This window comes from Thunnus maccoyii, chromosome 8, assembly GCF_910596095.1.
Source record: "Thunnus maccoyii chromosome 8, fThuMac1.1, whole genome shotgun sequence".
Classification (NCBI taxonomy): Eukaryota; Metazoa; Chordata; class Actinopteri; order Scombriformes; family Scombridae; genus Thunnus; species Thunnus maccoyii.
In genome coordinates, this window is record NC_056540.1 from 24,872,622 (window position 1) to 24,891,626 (window position 19,005).

Here is a 19,005-nt window from a genome sequence, read left to right on the forward strand (position 1 = left end):
AAAAGACTGAATGTGTGTGTGCTTGCAAGTGTGTGTTTGCGTGTATGTTTGTTCCCTTGATATAATCCTCTTCTACCATCTAGTGGAGAAAATATGGAGCTAAATTGTATTGTAACCCCTATGACAACAAGGGACCAATACTAGATTCTGGGGGATCTGATTTCCATTAAATCATTAATATGTTATTTGTGTTGTATTTTATCTTTTATGTAATATAATATTTTGTATTAACATGGTTAAATCTGATGTCATATTTAAAGCTGAGACCAGGTGAGTACAGGTAGCTGTGATCATAATTGGTAATATTAATTTTATTATTTACACCTGTGCTTTTCCAACATGTCTTCCCTGAAAAAGGCTTATTACAGTGTCATCAATGGTCTCTCTAAAGCTCTTCCATAAATTAAAAGAGTTTGTTGTTAACAATAAAATGCTTCACTTCACTTCCATGGATGTTTGCTTACATAAGGGCTGAAGAAGTATCAATAGATTTTCTGAAATACTTTTCATTTGTGCACAAAAATATGAGTTGTTGTCAGTAGTTCATATGCTGTTTGCTCTATTTAGCAACCAAATATTTCCTCATAACTTTATATATCAACCAACTTTGTATTGAAGGAGTTAGAAGTGTGGAAAAGGCATGAAAGACAGGACAGAAAATATGTTTTAATTGGGGAGGTTTTACAGTATGGAGTCATTTTCATTGCATATAAAGCAAATAACCACATTTAGTGATAATTATTGTCATAGTTTGACTTGGCAGCATTCAATTCAGACTGTTTTATGGTTTTTACTTTTATAAAACATTATTATTTTGATTCTCCAAAATTCAATTGTTCTTTTTCTTTTCATCCCCAGTTAAAGTTTTTAAATGAATTCATTTAACTTTGTTTCTTTTCTCTGGTTTCTCCATTTTTCTCTCGTTCATTTCCAGGTAGCATTAAAAGTTCTTCAAGAGTCTCAGGTTTTCACTTAAGAAATCAGCAGATAACCTTTTTCTCGGCTGCTCCGACACTTTGACACCCCTGGGAGTTTGGTCTGCCTTCTCCTGACTCTGAAATAAAACACAGTGGTTACAGCGATGGAACTGGCACACAGCCACAGACAATACTCTGCTGTGTTTCACAGTTAAACCAAATCATCACGGTGAAATGGCTGTATTAAATAACTGATGTAAAGTACTGGATGTCCTTAATGTCTTTCAGCTCATTTTAGATAAACCACAGGTTGTTCTGAATCTGAATACAGACTGGAAAAGAAGTCATTTAAATGTTTTCCTGAAGTGTGAAATGTACTTACTGTAAGACTGAAGAAGATATCTTTGATTCGTGTTTAAACCTTGATTTTTATAATCCATCATTTTGCCCTTGTGTTTTATATCCTACTTCTCTGTCTTCACTCAACAGATCCAAGAAATTTGTCACATGATCACTTCCATGAGGCCTTCCAAATAATTACCACAAAAAATATACAGCTGTCCACTCATTGGATTTCTCATTGCTTTCACATTTTTTTCCTTTACAAATAGGCCTCCACTGTCTCCACTGGCATCAGAAAAGCACCAAAATCACATCCAACTGAAGGCCAATTTCACAGGTCTTTGCATCCATCAGAGGATGAGAGAGAGAGGTTTATAGCTTTAGATTTATGTACAGTGTCATTTTGATTTGTACTAAATAGTGCACATATGATATGTAGGTCTGTATATTTTAACTGATGTCAATCCAAGCGAACAAGGGAACAAACTGATAAAGCATTTTTGTAGAAGATTTCAAATAACATCGACTGTGATACTGTGTGGAAAGATCTAGTAAATGTATTGAAACTCCATCATATCTGCAAAAGAGAAAAAAGTCTTAACAGTGCACTAAAACCACTAATAAACTCCACAGAGCTGAAGGGAACCACTCATTTCAGTGATAATTTTCTGTGGGTGGACATGTTTCAGATTACACGTAGTGACTCCATTGTTATTATTTGTTATATGTTAATATGATTATTGCAGCATTAAGGAGGGGTGAGATTGTGGCGGACATTTGATAGAGTCCATTGAGGGAGACAAATTATTTAATTACTGGAGGTTACAAGTCTCCCAGTGTCCAAATAAAATTATACAGGGTCATACAGGTTAAAAGAAATATCATGTCATAGTTGGGCCATTTTGCATCTTAATAACAGAATTCAGTATGACATGATGCCATATCTCTGACTATATCTATGGCCTTTCAACAGTAACACTAGGCCTACCTGAGATATAAAGTTAAGCTGTGTTCATTTTTTTTCCGTTACTTTACAGCTAGTCACTAATTTTGTCTGTCAGATGTTTTTTCTAAGCTTTTGGCAGAAACAACTGCCTGCAGAATTGATCAGAGCAGACTTTCTGGGTTGCACAGCACAAAACGAGCACATAAACGCTAAAACACTCTAATGATCTGAAGGCAGCTGCACAGTTAATTATGTGGTTTATCAAGACTGAGGTTACCTCTCAGCATCTCTGTCACTCTGTCACAATCCCATCTGCCTTGAGACTCATCAGACCTATGCTGGATGAGAAGGTCGGTGTGCTGTTCCTCTTATTACCAGGAGATGGCGCTGCTGCTAACAGTGTAGAATAGAATAGAATAGAATAGAATAGAATAGAATAGAATAGAATAGAATGATCTTATTTCCATATTAAAACATGATTTTTATAGGAAATGATGCTTGTAAAACCACATAATTGGATGAAAATATGAAAATATGATTTCAGATCATAAGTTTCCATCAGGAAATCGCTACTCTCCATTTGGAAAGAGGGACAGTTTGAAAAAGTTAGAAAGAGTGGAGCTCAATAAGTTTATTAAAGTGCTTGGTGAGGCTTCTTTTTTAGATCTCGATTAAATTACTTGTTTAAATAAAGGTTATAGAGAGAATAGAACAGATCCATCGTTGATGGATTGTGTATGTGGACCTTATGTAGTTGAGAGAGAGACAGACTTGAACTTCTGCGAAAATTATTATTTACTAACCTACCGAGACCATCGGTGCAGCAGGACATTTTCAGGAACTAAGCTCACCGTTTGCTGCCTGTGAAGGGAAACACTTTCAGTAATTGAACGATAGTTTAAATCGCATTGCTGTAATAGCATGTAATTGCCATGAGGTGGCAGTGTTGGTCCACCGTGTTACTGGGAGCAAGCCAGCAAGGACCAGAGAGCACAGCAGTGGTATTCTATATGCAACAGGTTTCATAAATAGAATACAATAGATATGAATACAATAGAAAAAATTGTATAAATCTCTGTACTAAAAATGCCTTTATTATATCGGTATTTATATACTACAATTATTACTACTAGTAATACTAATACTAGGCTTACTACTACAGCAACTACTACTACTAGGCTGCTACTACTAATAATAATAATAAGAAGAAGAAGAATAACAATAACAATAATAATAACAATAATACAAGAAATCACGCTAATAATTAAAACAAATCCAGACTTTACAGCTTGATGCTAGTGCACTTTAGGCACCGTTGCTATTACTATCATATAATTAAAGTTAATTTGAGTTAATGTCCCCCTCCTCAGCACCCAGAACCGCTCCAAATTTGTCCAGCACGTTCCTGTTCGCTGATTGGTCCGCTCTCTGATTGGCCTGCACTCTGATTGGCTGGAAGTTCCGTGCTGAGACAGTCCGTCGACGCAGTTTGTTTTCTTGCCTGCGGCTGAAATTTTGGACGGTGAACCGCTGCTGGAGGCAATGTGGATATAGTATTCAGGTTTTCATTTTATAGAAAACTCTCTGAATAGTTAGGCGAACTGGCGGGACGTGCAGATAAAGTTTTTTTCCTCTTTCTTTCTTCTTTCTTCTCCCGGTTCTGTTAGCGGTCTCCTTCGAGCGGTTTACATGCGGACTGTCATTCAGAAATACTACAGCCTGCATTTTCAGCGCTCACGTGTTTGACCTTAGCCTATATATTATTCATTTTTTACTTCATTTGCTCCCATATTTTTTGTTATTGCCTGTTTTGTGCACTTTTCAAACTCGACTTCATTCAGGCTGCGAGCAGCTGACGTTTCGGTGACAGACGCGTCTGTTCAGAGTTGTGATTTATTCTTCGCGGATCAAGTTATTGAAATCATAAAGTCATTGGAAGGGAGGTGAGGAGCTTCTTGAGGGATAACGGCATGGTATATGTGCAGGTCACCAGCGGGTAACACACTGTGGATATTTCATCACTGCTGGGAGTTTGACAGTAAGTCCAAAAAATCAATGTAATATTATATAGGCTATAGGTTAATATACATACAAGGTCCTGTCCTGTCTGTTGCAGTCTTTAGTGAATAAACTGTAGGCTATTTATCTCTTGTTTTGCTTCCTTTTTATAACTTGTGGGCTACTTTATGAGGTGTTTAACGTCCTAGTAGGCTGCAAGTTTAAGTGTGTCTTGATTAAAAGTTTAATTTTAGTCAAAGTTGTGCTGTTTTCTTGATCTTCAGCAGGATCATCTACAGAAGTTCTGCCTCTTAAAGTGAAGAATTTCCATATCTATGAATAACAACGTTATAACCTGTTACTGCGCTTGCAAAGTTCACTTTTACTAAATTTATGAAGCGGTTACACAGACAGACAATACATTCATATCGTAAAATATAATAAGGGAAGGTGAATTTGCCACATTGTATGAATGAAAGGGAGCAGTCTTCATAATTACTGTACATTTCTTAATTAATGTCCGTGTAAATGATCGATTTTACATAAGCCTCCGGTTTGAGATCATCATTATGCAGACAGTCACAGGTTGCAAGCTTTCCTCCTCTTTAATTCACAGTCACTTTTAGCTGGTTTGCATGATGATTATTGTGAATTTATGGAATAAAGATTTACACTGTTGTCCCAGTAACAACAAACTTAATGCAAAAAATAATGTGCTTGAACCTGTGTCAAGAAGGTTGAAAGCCTACACTTGATTGTCACATACACGACAGTCAGATCAATTATCCCTCACTTTAAAAAGTGTGTAGCAGTTTCTGGTGAACTGAGACGCTGAGGTTGACAGATACTGATCAAAGATACAGCTTGTGAAGTATTGAAATAAGATCCCATAATGCTCAAGGAAGAATTTATGTGGCGGACAGATAAAAAACACTGTAAGGAGAGACATATGGACAGGTGGACTAAATAAATCAGTGAGGAAAATACTGTAGTTTGACTACTGGAAAATCTCAGCTCCTGTGTGATAGTTTGGACAGATTTATGCTGGTGTCGAGCCAATGATGAACTCCTTATTCTTTATGACTGCTGTAGACTTTTGTTCTTTCACCTTCTATGTACACTCTACCTTTTTTAGGAATTTAAGCAAGGTTCTTTTGCTGTTCATGATCAGAGAGAAAATTGAAAATGCATTATTAAAAAAAGGAGAAAATTAGTCGAACACTTAATAGACAACACATCGTTACAGGCAGATATGGTGCATCCTGCAGAGAACAGAGACTATATTGTCTAATAAGTCATTCCTGCTTTTTTCTAAAATCGAAGGCAGGTTTTTACATAGATGCTCACCAGCTGTCAGCCAGTTTGTAGTAATTTATGGTATAATTCCATTGCGCTAGCAGCTATTTTGGCAGCGGCTAATAAACAGAATCCTGTCAGATGGTGAAATAATGAAGGTGGCTGGTGAGTTTTTGGAATAAATCAGACAGTATGACAGCTGACAATACCGTAGCTTGGATAAGTAGAGGATTTATGAGGAGCTGTGTATTTTAAAACATGAAAATGCTCATTTAAGATGGGAGATAAATACTCAGTATCTCCTAAATATACATATGCCACCTGTTATCTGTTCATAAGTCACTTTTTTCATTTATTTATTTTTCTTATGATGATAATTAATCTTTCAGGTTGGAGAGGTTGGGCGTTCGTATTCATCACTAAACCAAAATGGAGCTTTTCTGGCTCTGTCTGCTGGTGCTGGAGACGTTTGTGATGTCCAGCGATGCCAGAGGTGAGTGACAGTGACACTTACTTTTAACTGAGACTTAGAGATAAGATTTAAAAACCAAAGTATCAGCAATACGCTCATCAATACAAGCAACATGACAACATGACGGTAACCGTCAATACGACTAATCACTGCAGCTGACATTGTCACTGTCTGACAGTTAAAGTGAAAAAAGTCTCACAAATGTTCGTCTGGTAAATTTGCTGCAGTGAAATTTCCAGTTTTTGCATCTTTGCTACTTTGCTGTCAAACTGCTGTTCCAGGAGTATTTACACATTACAGTATTTGATAAATCCAGTGGTTATGAAACATGGTGGTACGATCCCTGTGGCTGTCTGTGATTCCAGACACAACAGTCTCATTAAAGCTGAGAGCATGATGGGAGGACAATAGCAACTGCAGGCGCGTACCCCCTCCTCTTTTCATTTTTGTCTTCATTATCACATTTTCCTTGGAACTACTTCAATTCTGCGCTTTTTAAACTGTTTCTCTCTCTGTTGTTTTGTTTTGACATTTTTTGAACTGACACATTTGCTCAGATTGTGGAGTATCTGCAGACTGCTGTCCTTGGATGAACTTTACTTAACGAATGCTTTTGCTCTTCGGATAGTCAGTGAACCTTTGGCTTTGAATGGTTATTCAGTTACTGTCATGTGCTTTTGCACTTGCTTCGGAGCTAAACTCATGCACCTTGAACTGTGGTTATCTCACCTCCCAGTAAATTTGCAAGGATGCTGCCTTGTTAGCCACTGTGTAAAATGAAGTATTTCAACAAAAAAATCTAAATTGAACAACCCCACAGGGATGTTGGTGGTCAGGATCATCTACCCGCACAACTCAGCACGCCACCGTGTTTCTTTCAGTGAAACTAAACATAATAAAAACAAACAACAACAGGTAGAGATGCTGCATATAGATGAGAACGTGTCCCCTGCCTGCAGGCATTATGGGCAGACGGTCCTGGAGTTGGCGCCCGTTCCTGAGATCACACTGATGATGAGTTTTCAGCGGGAACAAAGCTGCATTCAGCGAGGCGAGGCCGAGCCAGCGTGCAGACACGGGGCCGAAAGTAAACACAGGGCCATAGACCGCAAAGAGATGAGATTAGATTAGCCTATTAGGGATGTTTGCAGTGCAATGCCACAGCATTTCCTCCCCCTCACCGCCTGCAGTCTGTCAATGAAAGCAGGGCAGGCAGCAGTGAGAGACAGAAGGAGGGGGAAAGGGTGGAAGGGAGAGATGGGGAGAGAAGTAGAGAGAAAGAATAAAAGAGGGTGAAGGAGGGAAAACGGGGGCCACAGGACAGAGGAGGGGTGGAACATTGAGCGACTGTAAGAATGGATGATAACAGAAAAGGGGGGGTAGGGAAAGAAGAGCAGGACCTGTGGGGGAAGGAGTGAGGGAGGAAAGGAAAAAATGGACAAGGGAAGGAAACAGATTATAGGAGGGGGTGTGAGAGAGAGGGCAAGAGAGCATGAGGAGGACAGAAGGAACAAAATGCCATTATGTACCTATTAGAAACTGAAGTTCTCCCTTATCTTGTGATAGGCTAGACTTGAGTTGCCTGAGATCTGCTCACTTGGCTAAAGTACAGTATCAAGACAGGGAGAAATATAACTGAGGCTGCTGTAAAATGAGGTAGAAGAAATGAAAAAAGACAGTGTTGGTTTGACTGTAAATTTACCACATGCAAGTAATACAGAGCAGTGTAAGGCTTCTTTTTTTTGTTTTTTATTTTGTTGTTATTGCATGAGTAATACTGAGTAGAGACAGCTGAAAGCCATCTTTGCAGTACTGGGGCATGTGTGCAGGATGCTGGGTTTTGGTGGCCACTACAGCTGAGGTTATACCATGTAATTGTGAATTTGTGGTTGTGAAATTGGGTAATGCAGCATGTCATCGATTCTCTGTGTGTATCTCATCTTTAACGTTCCCTGTTTACACTGTAAGTCGTAATATTGAACAAAACAGAAGAATTATATGAATAACGGGACAAAAAGAACGCAATAAAGTCACGATTTTCAGCACATTTTCAACTAGTTCCTTCTAGATCTTGCAATCTTGTGATTTTTAAGGCAAATTCAACCAATTCCTGCATTATTTACCTGCAACTTCATCCAATCTCTGTCATTTTTTTCCCATCAAAAATGGTCAAATTGAAACATTGCTTGCACATTACCAATGTACCAAGGGCCAAACAAAAACAAGCATTCCAATTTGTTTGCAGATACATATGTGTTGTATTGGCTTTCCAATTTTTAAACTCTCCTAACTCCTCTTTCTTGGAAAATTTTATTAAAAATGCAACAAATTGCATTGCAGTTTATAAGAAAAGCTGCAAATACAGTCACGTCCACAATAAGCACACAAAGATAGATGAAATCCTGGTCGAACAGTTTTCCCAGTGTAACCACTGGTCACTGAGCAGTTTAACTTTACAGGTAGAGTTTAAGGGGTTTGCTTGGATGCTCCTGTACAATAGTTGTTAAGGATATCAATATCACATCCTCAGCAGCCCACTATTGCTGAAAAAAATCAACCCCATAAGTATCAGCATCACAACATACAACACAGCGTTTGGGGAGGTAAACAAGCCTCGCTAGTGTCCCAGTCCCTCAGCAGGGTGTGCGCTAGGAGAACCGAACAGAAACACTTACTTTAATAAATCAAAACTAAGGCAGATAATATCATATTTCCCCTTGAGGAAAGTCGTTCATTACAAACATATTTCACTGATTCCAACACTGTTGCAGAATAAACAATGGTGTCAGAACTAATCCTTTATTACTGTAAACTGGTAATGAAAAGTAAGACAAACCCATGATTACAATTCCCAGTCTTTAAGTAGAAAATTGACAAATGTAACAGATTGTAGAAAAGGCTTCCTCTCACTGGCTGTTTGTTGCATTCTCCATCGCACTCTAAGAAATAACACAGAGAGACATTTATATTAGTGACCTAGTGATTATTGAGATATCCCAGAGAAATATGCATAGTGGAGTTGGGTTACCCGGGGCAACTGCATAAACAATTAACAATAAAAAGCAGAACATAATGAAATACATAAGGGACAGTGAAGATTGAAAACATGTACTCCTATGTGGCCTTGTTTCTCTGGTTCACACACTATAAATGTAAGAGCACTATTGTGTAAATCCAGCTAGCTCTGTCCAACAGCACCTTCACAACTGCACCAAAATCACAGCAAAAGTAGAGCATGGCTCACTGTTTTGATGAAAAGGCAGTCAAACAGTTTTAATAATTGTCACTGGAAGTTCCTTTTCCTCGGGTGTCCTTGGAGTTGGTGGGGACTGAGCATCAGATGGCACTGAAGTCTGTTTTCCACTGTTAGTGTTGATTGGTGAATGGAGGCAGGAACAGTGAAGTGGCTGAGAACTTCACTGGGCTTCTGCAAAAAAACTGAGATGACAGGGATAAGAAAATATAAGGAGATGAAGAAGAGGATGGAGGAAAACAGGACTGAAAGTGGAACAGAGAGATACAGATACAGACACAGACGAAGAGATAAAAGAAAAGTAAAAAGATAGCCAAAGGGAACAGGAGGCAAACAAAGAAATAAAGAAATACAGACAGAGATAAGACCAAAGACAGAGACAGAAAGAGATAAAGATGCAACATTTATGCCCTTTTTGCAGCAGATGTAGACTCTCATAAACTGCACTCCACAGACTTACACAACCTCACTGTTTGAACCAATGTCTGGACCTCTGTGTGCGTGTGTGTGTGTGTGTGTGTTTGTGTGTGAAGCTGAGCATGAGACTGAGCTGCTGAGAGATTAGCTTTCTCCCCTGTTAGCTGAATGGCATTTAGCTTGAATACAGGAGTCAAAGACTAGTTGTGGGCCAGTGCGTGCTGGACAGTGTTAGGTTCAAGAGTGCAGAATGTAAAAGACAGGTCCAGCCTAAAATACTTTTTACAGCTGCATGCAACAGCTATAGCTTATACAGTAGGCATTGCATTCCTTGTTTGTGTGTGTGTGTGTGTGTGTGTGTGTGTGTGTGTGTGTGGTGTATTGTAAAGCTGCAACAATTAGATGATTAATCGATTAGACAGAAGATTAATCAGCAACAATTTTGATGATCAAATTATCATTTTTGTCGCTTTTTTAAGCAAAAATGCCAAATATTTGTTGGTTGCAGCTTCTGAAATGTGATGATTTGAGGCTTGTCTTTGCCATACATGATAGTCAACTGAATATCTTTGAAGTTTGGACTGTTGATTGGACAAAAGAAGGCATTTGAAGATGTCACCATGAGCTCTAAGATATCATAAGGGGCATTTTTCGTTATTTTGCGAATCAGTTAATCGAGAACTAATTAATTGGCAGATTGCACTATAATCAAAATAATCATAAGCTGCAATCTTAGTGTAATTTTCCTCCTGACCAAATGTAGATGAAGTGATACTACAGTGAAATATTTACACTGCAGCCACACAAACATTCTCCAACTATCCAAATAAAAGCTATAAAATTTTGGGGTTAGCCCTCAGAATCAAAGAGTAACAGCTTCTTTTTTGACCATTTTTCAACTGCGTTAAACAAAGTTACAGAAAAAAAGAAAACATTTGGAATACAGATGTTGCATCTTGAAAAGGGCTCAGCTTTCTTTTGAATGGAAAAACCTACATAAATTGTAATCTGTGTTGCTTTCTCCTGAACCGATGATGAGACAGGTGGCACGCGAGGATCAGTGTGTGTGTAACTAAAAAGTCAAGCGCAAGACTTGATGGGAAAGTAACACTCGGAATGCACTCAGCAGATCCAGTGTTTGTTTATTGGGTCATATGTGCATGCCTTCATACACAAAAACCACTTATATTAATTGTGCATGTGATGTGAAATGTGTAACACGTGTATGTCAGATGGTTATCGGCATGTCAGATGGTATTTACATAACCCTTCACAGTCAAACAATTGAAGCAGGGCAGAGAGAGGATAATAATATTGAAATCACATTATTATGATAATAGAATTATTGAAGTTATTGCATGTTCAGATTAGCTACAATGTGCATCATCCCATGATGGTCTGCTGTCTTTTCCGTCTCTTTTACACAGTATCATTGGAAGTAGATTTAGGAAAGATGGTCTACTAAGAAATTAGAAGATGAGTGTGGTTTTGTGTATGTGGTTTCTTGATGCGCAGTTCTCTAAACAATATAATGTTTTCCCGGTGATTGAGCTGTATAGACCACCCAATATCAGGAGGAAGGAAGAGAAACAGAGACTGAGATGAGAGGGTTCAGTTGTTGTTACAGTAAGTGTAAAAAGCCACAAACACATTAAAAACGCATCTTTGTTGCATAGAAGCAGCCAAAAAGAAGACACACACTGAAGGACGATACCCATAAATATGACTTACACATGTAAGCACACATACAGAGACACACACACACACACAGCCCACGATCACTTCACCTCCTGTCCCACTCAATCATTACTGAGGAATGTAATTAGCACGCTAACACTAACAACGATAGGTAGGGGAGAATTGCGGTAAGGTAAAGAGGAGTGGAAGAGGAGGCACAGGATAACTAGCGGTACTTAAAACCTTTGTAGGAAACCTTCTAGATTGCAAGACAAATAGACAGACTAGAAGTGTCATGGGTGTCAGAAACCATCAATTGAGATATACCAGACAAAGGTGATGTTTTCTACCAGGGTGAACCACTTGTAAAGTATTTTTCAACCTCTGTTTTCTTCAAATTGCATAAAGAAACGGGAGGAGGTTGAGTGGAGCCACGTGAACATCACAGAAAGGAGTACAAGCGCCTGCAAGGGCCACAGACAGAAATGAGAAATTGAGTACTATTCTTCTCCTGTGTTCAAAGTTAAGTTTGTTGTCATCAACCTTTGTCTTAACCTGAGTATTAGGGCTGCAACAAACTATTATTTTCATTATTAATGAGTTGTTTGGTCTTTAAAATGTCAGGAAATGGTAAAAAATACTGATCACTGTTCAGCAAAGCCAATGATTCAACCTAAAATTTCATGTTTGGTCCCGACCAGCAGCGGGTATACAGCTGCCTGTCCATATGAGGAGAGAAGGAGGAGAAGAGCATCTTGATTCCGCGTAAACAACTGCATACCACAGACAGATGCTTCAAACGCACATCTTTACCTCATTGTAAACAGACTCATAGACTCACATGAGTAAATCCCCTCCACCCTGCTCCTGTTGTGTGTGCATGCTACGCGTCCTAAGTCACAGCTAGCTATCGTAAATACCATTTGACATGCTGATAACCATTATACGGCCTGCTGGTGGTGATGATGGGCATCTGCCTGCCAGGCCTAGCGTTTGCAGTGCAGAGCTGGATCCAGGCCACCATAAACTGGTTAATCTTCATCATCATTCAAGGATGAAGGTTTTAGAAGAGTAAGTTTTCCAAAGAATGGAAGCAAAATGTATATTTATAATAGTCAGGGAAGAACATTTTAATGCTTTTATTTCCTAGTTCAATAGACTAAGAAACAGACCTGTGAACTGACTTTTGGTCTCACTCCAAAATTTAAAAATCTATTTTGGTGACCACCTACTTTATGTGTCTTAATTTATTATTTTTAATCGCTCACAATACTCATTTTGTCTTTAAAATGAGAGAAAGAGCAAAAAATATTCAGTGCATGTGTGTGTTTGTTGATTACATGGCGATTAACAGACAAAGGGAAGCTTCAAAGGGCACAAATGACTCTTTTAGTTCCTCTTGTTAAATCCTAATGTCAGGGCCAAATGTTCTCTTGCTGTTTGGACAACCAGAGCTGCTAAAAAAGTCAAAATGCCAAAGGGTGCAATATGTCACTTTAAAATATCAGGCTTATCTAGATATATTTTTTAATATCGCCTTATGTAAATGTTGTTTTATGTCAGAATTTGGAAGAAATATTTGCAGACATGGGAAACTCTTCATGAATCTCTAAGGGACGTTCTTGAGTGAAATGTCCTAAAATGTTTTACTCTCCTGAATCTTCAACCTATATTTTTATTAGAAATAATTAAAACATTAGACACACATTTTAGGCATTGTATGCATTTTGTGCTCTGAAAAAAAAAAACCCAGCACTGACATGAACCCATTCACAGAGAACTGACTGGGAACCTTGACGGGCAGGCTCACTCCTCCACTCCCCACTTTTGCAACCACTGTTCTGCAGCTCAGAGTTTTACAGGGCCTGTTAATGTTAAAGGCTATTAGCCCACATTAGATAAAGTCAATGTTTGCTTTGACATTGTTAATGGCGGGGTAGTAATAGGGCTGTCTGGACGTTCTCAGTGGGGGTTGACTGTGTGTCGCAGGGATGTGAAGATGTGATGTGTGTTTGTGAAGGGGGTGCAGCAGAGAGAAGAACCAAAAGGAGAAGATAAGATAGAAAAATAAGGCTTTGTCAAGAGAAATAGTGAAGGACAAAGAATGTAAATGCTTAAGAACAATGAATTTAACCCCTTACATTTAAGGTCGGAGAAGTCTTCTTAGTCCGCACTCTGTGACGCTGTCATATCAGCTTGTTCCAAGTCTTCACTGAAGTTAGGGCTGCACTATTCAAACAAATGGAAATATTGTAGATGTTTTATTCAGCCAGACATAATTGGTATCTTTGGAAACTTTGGTATCTCCAGTAGAATTTAAAATACAGCTCTGTATGTTTGAACAATGTCTGGCTACAGAGTTTGAGTTTTTACTAACAGTTAAAGGTGTTAAGTCTCTTAAAAAGATAAAAGAACTCTAAAAGAATAGGTAGAGTATGTATGTATGAGGTTATAATTGCAGGGGTATACACTGATTTTTTTTCATCAGCAGGAAATGAAGGACAAACCATCTGAATTTGCTCTTAAAAGGGATGTTAATATTATTTATCAGTTCCCCCTTCTTTCTAGTCTTCAATCTTCATTTGTCTTTCTTTCCACCGTCTATCATCCCTACACATACTGTGCATGTGTGTGTCTTGTCACTGTGGACTTCTTCTCCTTTAGTAGCAAACAAGATGATGTTCACGGCTCGGAGATTTGATTTTTCATTCTTCTGTTGAACAGGACATGATACATATGTAGAAGATTCTCTCTCCCTGCTCTTTCTTTCACTGTCCTTCTTCGTCTGTGACCCCCCCCCCCCCCCTCATCCTTCGCTCTCTTTCTCCTGCATAGTGCAGTATTGTGTGGGTTGTGGCGCCACAGTGCTGTATTGTGGTCTCAGTGGGGTTGGGGTATGTTTGGTCAGCGCTACAGCACTGCAGGTCAAAGGGCAGCCAGTGGGTCAGGGAGAGTGTGTGCACGGGTTTGTGTGCATGTGTGAGTGAGTGAGGGTCACATGCCTGCACCAGAGGAGACTGTAATAACACATCAGGAACACCACAGGACAACAAACACTCTGCTTTCACTCCTTTATCTCCTCTGTCTCTCACTCTGTCTCAGCTCAGTAATTGACATGTGTTGTATGTCAGAAACAGTGCCGGCAAACATTAATTGATACATTCCAACTATTATGGAGATGATTACGTAGATATTGTCTCTCAATGCTGTTTTTTCACCCAGTTGTTGTACAGATTTTAAAGGTCATCTGCAGTAAAAATTTTAGTTTTGAAGGTCAGTCAACAAACACAATATATTGATTCAACTGCTGACTTAAGTGTTATCATAACTAGTCGTCTTAGAGCTTAGATTATTTATCAAAAATCAATTTGTACAGAAGATGTATTTTATTTCTTAAAGTCTTTGATTGAAAGGAAAAATCCTGCACACTGTCAATCACTTGTACTTATTGATGACGTTTCAGTCCTCAGAACTTCCGCTGTAATATGTAAGTAAATGTAAAACCTGGGAAAAAACACCAATCAGAGGGCGTCAATAGCACCTCCCAGCATTGAGACACATGCCTCCAGTTCAGACACGCTATTAGTATGATAGAGGTTAATGGAATTTTGTTTGTTTCTCTCACAGCATGAAAACATTACTTTTTAAAAACTCAACAGTAGTGTGTTTTTTCCAGAAATAATGTTCCAGGTTACTTTTGAAAATCACCCGCAGTCAACAGTTTTCACAATGAATTTCATTCCATCAAAACTGTTCACCAGGAGGTCTGTTTGAGTGACACTTACCGATGTGCTTGTCTGTACTCTTGTCTGTACTTACCTTTACATCTCCCCCTCTCTCATCTGTCTATTCTCTCTGTCACCGTCTATCTCGCTCTCTGGCATTTTAACTCCTCTCTGCCACTTTCTTTACCTCTCTTGGCTTCCCTCTTCCTCATCTAATCCTCAGCCAGACCCTTTTCAACCCCCTTTACCCCCCCCTATCCCCACACACATACACACACACACACACACACTCCAGCTGTTATTCCTGATGCCATTACAAATGAGATGTTGAAAGGTGATCGCTGGGACAGGAGACACAAACCCTTGTTTTCTTTGGGTTTCAGCCTGTCAGATTGGGTTTGGTGAGGGGGGGGCAAAGCAGCACTCAGAGCAGCTGTGTGTATGCGTGTCTGTGAATGTGTGATTGAGTGTGATAGACAGAACGGCCACCCTGACCAAAAATACCACCATTATGACCTCAGTCTCAATTGTGATTGACATGTTGTGGACAGTCAGCCACACATACTCTCTCTCCTTGGTTGTTTATCAGACATACAGATGACCTTTGAACCCGGGAGGCAGAGGCTGATTAGGAGCAGGATGTTAAGGCTGACAGCTTTAGGAAATGGGTTTTTGAAAGGTGTTGCTGTAGCTCCAAACTATGACATATTGGGCACGTTGAACTCTTACTCGTCTCAGTTCAAACTTTTAAAGTCATGATTTACCTGATCTAACACATAAATATACATATACATGTATCTTTTCTTTTTTTTTCACCGATGTATCCTCGCTATTAAAGCAAAAGATGAAACTGAATATCAAATTACAGCGAAGGATTATAAAAAGGGATTGGAAACTGTTTTTGACCATTTTTCCTCGTGACCAAGAAGCTAAAACTAAAACATGTCACAAAGCTGAAAACCAACAGGCACGAGGGGACACAAATGCACTCGTCTTTTTTCCCAGTGCCAGCTGTCGATGTGGAATCCATACTGCAGGGGGAATGTGAGAGGACTGTGAGAGATGTGGGGGTGGGTTCAGCAAGACGGGAACTCTGGAGGGGACATACGCACTGCGGACTGTTGTGTGCCCAAACCATTGCTTTTTAATTGTCCCTTACTTACTGATTTGTTTTCATGATCAAATTAGTATCGTAATCTGTAAGATTTGCATTGATTGTATTTTGTCATTTTTTGGTTCTTTTAGGATCGTCAATGGTTGTCAGAAGACATGATTTACACTTTTTTACGTGTGAGCAGGCGGATTTTTGCTCCAGATCTGATCAGTCAGGTTTAGAAAATGGTTAATAGGGCTGGAATTTATGCATTTAGCTTCATATGGAAGAAATTCCACTTCAAATCCATTGAATTTGACTTCAAATGCAGTATTTTTTGGATTTTAAGGTAGCAGATTATGATTTGGGCCTACTAAAGCTTCTGAATCTGGCTTTCAATCTTGGAAATATGGCTGCAGCTTGTGAGTTTGGCTACAATCATGATAATGGTTTTGAAATTAGTGGACCTGCATAAAAATGATTTAATGTAGCTTTGAAGTTTATTTAATACAACAGAAAATTTCTCCAATGAGATTGAACTTCTCTTCATAGACAGCTGCCAAAAGCCAAAAGTTCATAACGTAGAGACTTAGACAGTGTGTGCTGACACAATGTGCTACAACTATTTCAGGACTTCACAAGCAGCCAAAGTAGACAGCGCATCCTGTGTTGATTATTGTTAATAATTCAAAAAGCAGCAGAGAATGGCATAACTAGCATTACTTGCATTTTTCCCAAAATACCAGGAAAACATTGACCAGATCTGTAAAATTATTACAAAAACAGAGTATCTACACCCGCAGTGAAATAACTCAAGACATTAATCCTCTTCCAGTAACCACACGGTGCTGACGTCTGGCTGGAAGGCCTGCAGACCAGTTAGCTGTGTTAATTATTTCCCACTACATGGCCCTTCATCACACTGGTCATCTCAGCGTACGTATTATCCGGAGGTAATCCCTCTGTTGTGCTGGCACCATTATCACACCGGCACACAACAGGCCTATTCTTCCACACGTAATTAACAAAGGTACTTATGGGCTGCTTTCTGGGATTTAACTGTTGTGTTGTCGGAGCTTTAGTGAAGGCAGTCAGACGTGGTGGAAAATGGAGAAGGTGGGGGAAAGGAAAGCTCTCAGATCAGTATAGTGGAGGTTTAAGAGTCTAGGTTCTGTCTGCTGTGTGTAGCCATCAGTGATGGTAAGTTACATTTTAACAAGTAACATTTGAAGTAAGTATTTGTACTACACTTGAGTGTTTTCATTTTATTATTTTGTATTATCCTACTAGACTAAGAATATTAAAGGTAATATTCTTCTTATTAAACTACATTTATTTGACAGCTGTAGTTAATAGTTACTTTACAGATTTTACACTGTAAAATATGATGTTTTTTTCATTACATTTAACTTCTTCAGCAGTATATAAAGTAGCTGATTCTACACATGCTGCTTATATGTTGTGAATAATATAATAATCCTGCGATATAATAATATCATACTTTGAAAGTGTCTATTTTGCATAATACTACTTGTGATACTTAAAGTATACATAAGCATATAAATTAAGTAGAGCTGCCACTAACGATTATTTTCCTTATCGATTAATCTGCTGATTATTTTCTCAATTAATTGACTAATCGTTTGGTCTATAAAACATCTGAAAACAGTGAAAAGTATCCGACAAGGTTTCCTAAAGTCCAAGGTGACATCTTCAGATTGCCTGGTTTGTTTGACCTGAAGTCCAAAATCCCAAAATATTCAGTTTAATATCACATGAGACTAATAAAACCAGCAAATCTTCACAAATGTCTGTCTGGCTCTGGGGAACGTATAACTTTTTTTCTTTTTTAATGAATGAAATGATTGATCAATAACAATAATTAATCAAAAGAGTTGCAGATTACTATTTTGTTGATCGATTTGTCAATCAATCAGTTAACTGACCAGTTGTTGCAACTCTTAAGTTAAGTATATTAGTATGATATTATTACTACTGAACTACTTTTACTTATGTACCGCATACATAGTGAGCTAAACAAGTAGAGAAGCTACGTTTTTCATCTACTGAGAATCTGGAGAAGTGGATTGCAATGTAACGGGTCCTTTTTTTTTTTTCTTACAGTTCAACCCTGTAATCAAGACAGACACAAACACACACTCACATGTATGCAGGTTGATGAGAGAAAAACAAGAGCAAGAGATGAAAAAAGCGAGATGCACAGACAGAGACAGACAGAGAGATTAGCACATACTGACGGGTACAAGTGACATGATGACTGATTCATTTCAGGTGGTATTCTGGAGTTGCCCGCGCCCGTGTGTGTGTGTGTGTGTGTGTGTGTGTGTGTGTGTGGGTGTGTGTGTGTGTGTGTGTGTGTGTGTGTGTGTGTGTGTGTTTGGTAGAGTGTCCACTATCAATCAACACCTCTCTGGCTCTGTTCCTGGCTCACTATGTGCGTCATGGCAAATACTGTATGTGCTGAAAACACACATACAGATATTGTGTGTATAAAAGGTATGATTCAACCAGTGGTTATTCTGATTTCTTCACATATACTGGTGAGTAAGATGAGGACTCCAGACCAACTTTTTTCAGAGTTGGGGCCCATTTAGCAAATGCATATTAAGATGAAGATGACCACAGTCCCATTATTAGTCCCCAACTTAGCCTTTCAGTGCTTTTGGAAAACGGGTCCTGTGCCAGAACTGTCCCAAAATCAAAAGTCGAAATGTACAATTACAAATACTATGTTGCCTTTTTTAATCAACGTCATTATCAATCATTTTAATTCTTATTTGTGCTGCCATAATGTCATTTGCTCACAATCACAGACCTTTCAGACCGGAAACAACCCTGTTTTAAAAAC

At 38.7% G+C, this 19,005-nt stretch overlaps 1 protein-coding gene and 2 long non-coding RNA genes across 4 annotated transcripts in view; 1 reads left to right on the top strand and 2 right to left on the bottom strand.

The window, feature by feature from the left end:
- Positions 1 to 593: 593 nt before the first annotated feature.
- LOC121902204 lies at positions 594 to 3,080 on the bottom strand. Of its 2 annotated transcripts, none has more exons than XR_006097492.1 (3): positions 3,009 to 3,080; positions 2,483 to 2,598; positions 594 to 1,054 (listed from the first exon to the last, which is right to left on the bottom strand). It is a non-coding gene; the product is annotated as an uncharacterized LOC121902204 (long non-coding RNA). The 2 variants fall into 2 exon arrangements; XR_006097491.1 differs by having other exon boundaries at positions 595 to 1,054; positions 3,013 to 3,078.
- A 605-nt stretch (positions 3,081 to 3,685) lies between these two features.
- Positions 3,686 to 19,005, top strand: part of fgfrl1a (fibroblast growth factor receptor like 1a) — a 73,653-nt gene continuing 58,333 nt past the window's right edge. Inside the window, exons 1-2 of the mRNA XM_042419313.1 lie at positions 3,686 to 4,243; positions 5,889 to 5,992. Of these exons, the coding sequence (XP_042275247.1) occupies positions 5,929 to 5,992 (64 nt within the window). The 5' untranslated portion in view covers positions 3,686 to 4,243; positions 5,889 to 5,928. The remainder of the gene's footprint in view (positions 4,244 to 5,888; positions 5,993 to 19,005) is intronic.
- LOC121902114 lies at positions 8,822 to 13,548 on the bottom strand. The gene is made up of 3 exons (XR_006097468.1): positions 13,460 to 13,548; positions 9,216 to 9,409; positions 8,822 to 8,910 (listed from the first exon to the last, which is right to left on the bottom strand). It is a non-coding gene; the product is annotated as an uncharacterized LOC121902114 (long non-coding RNA).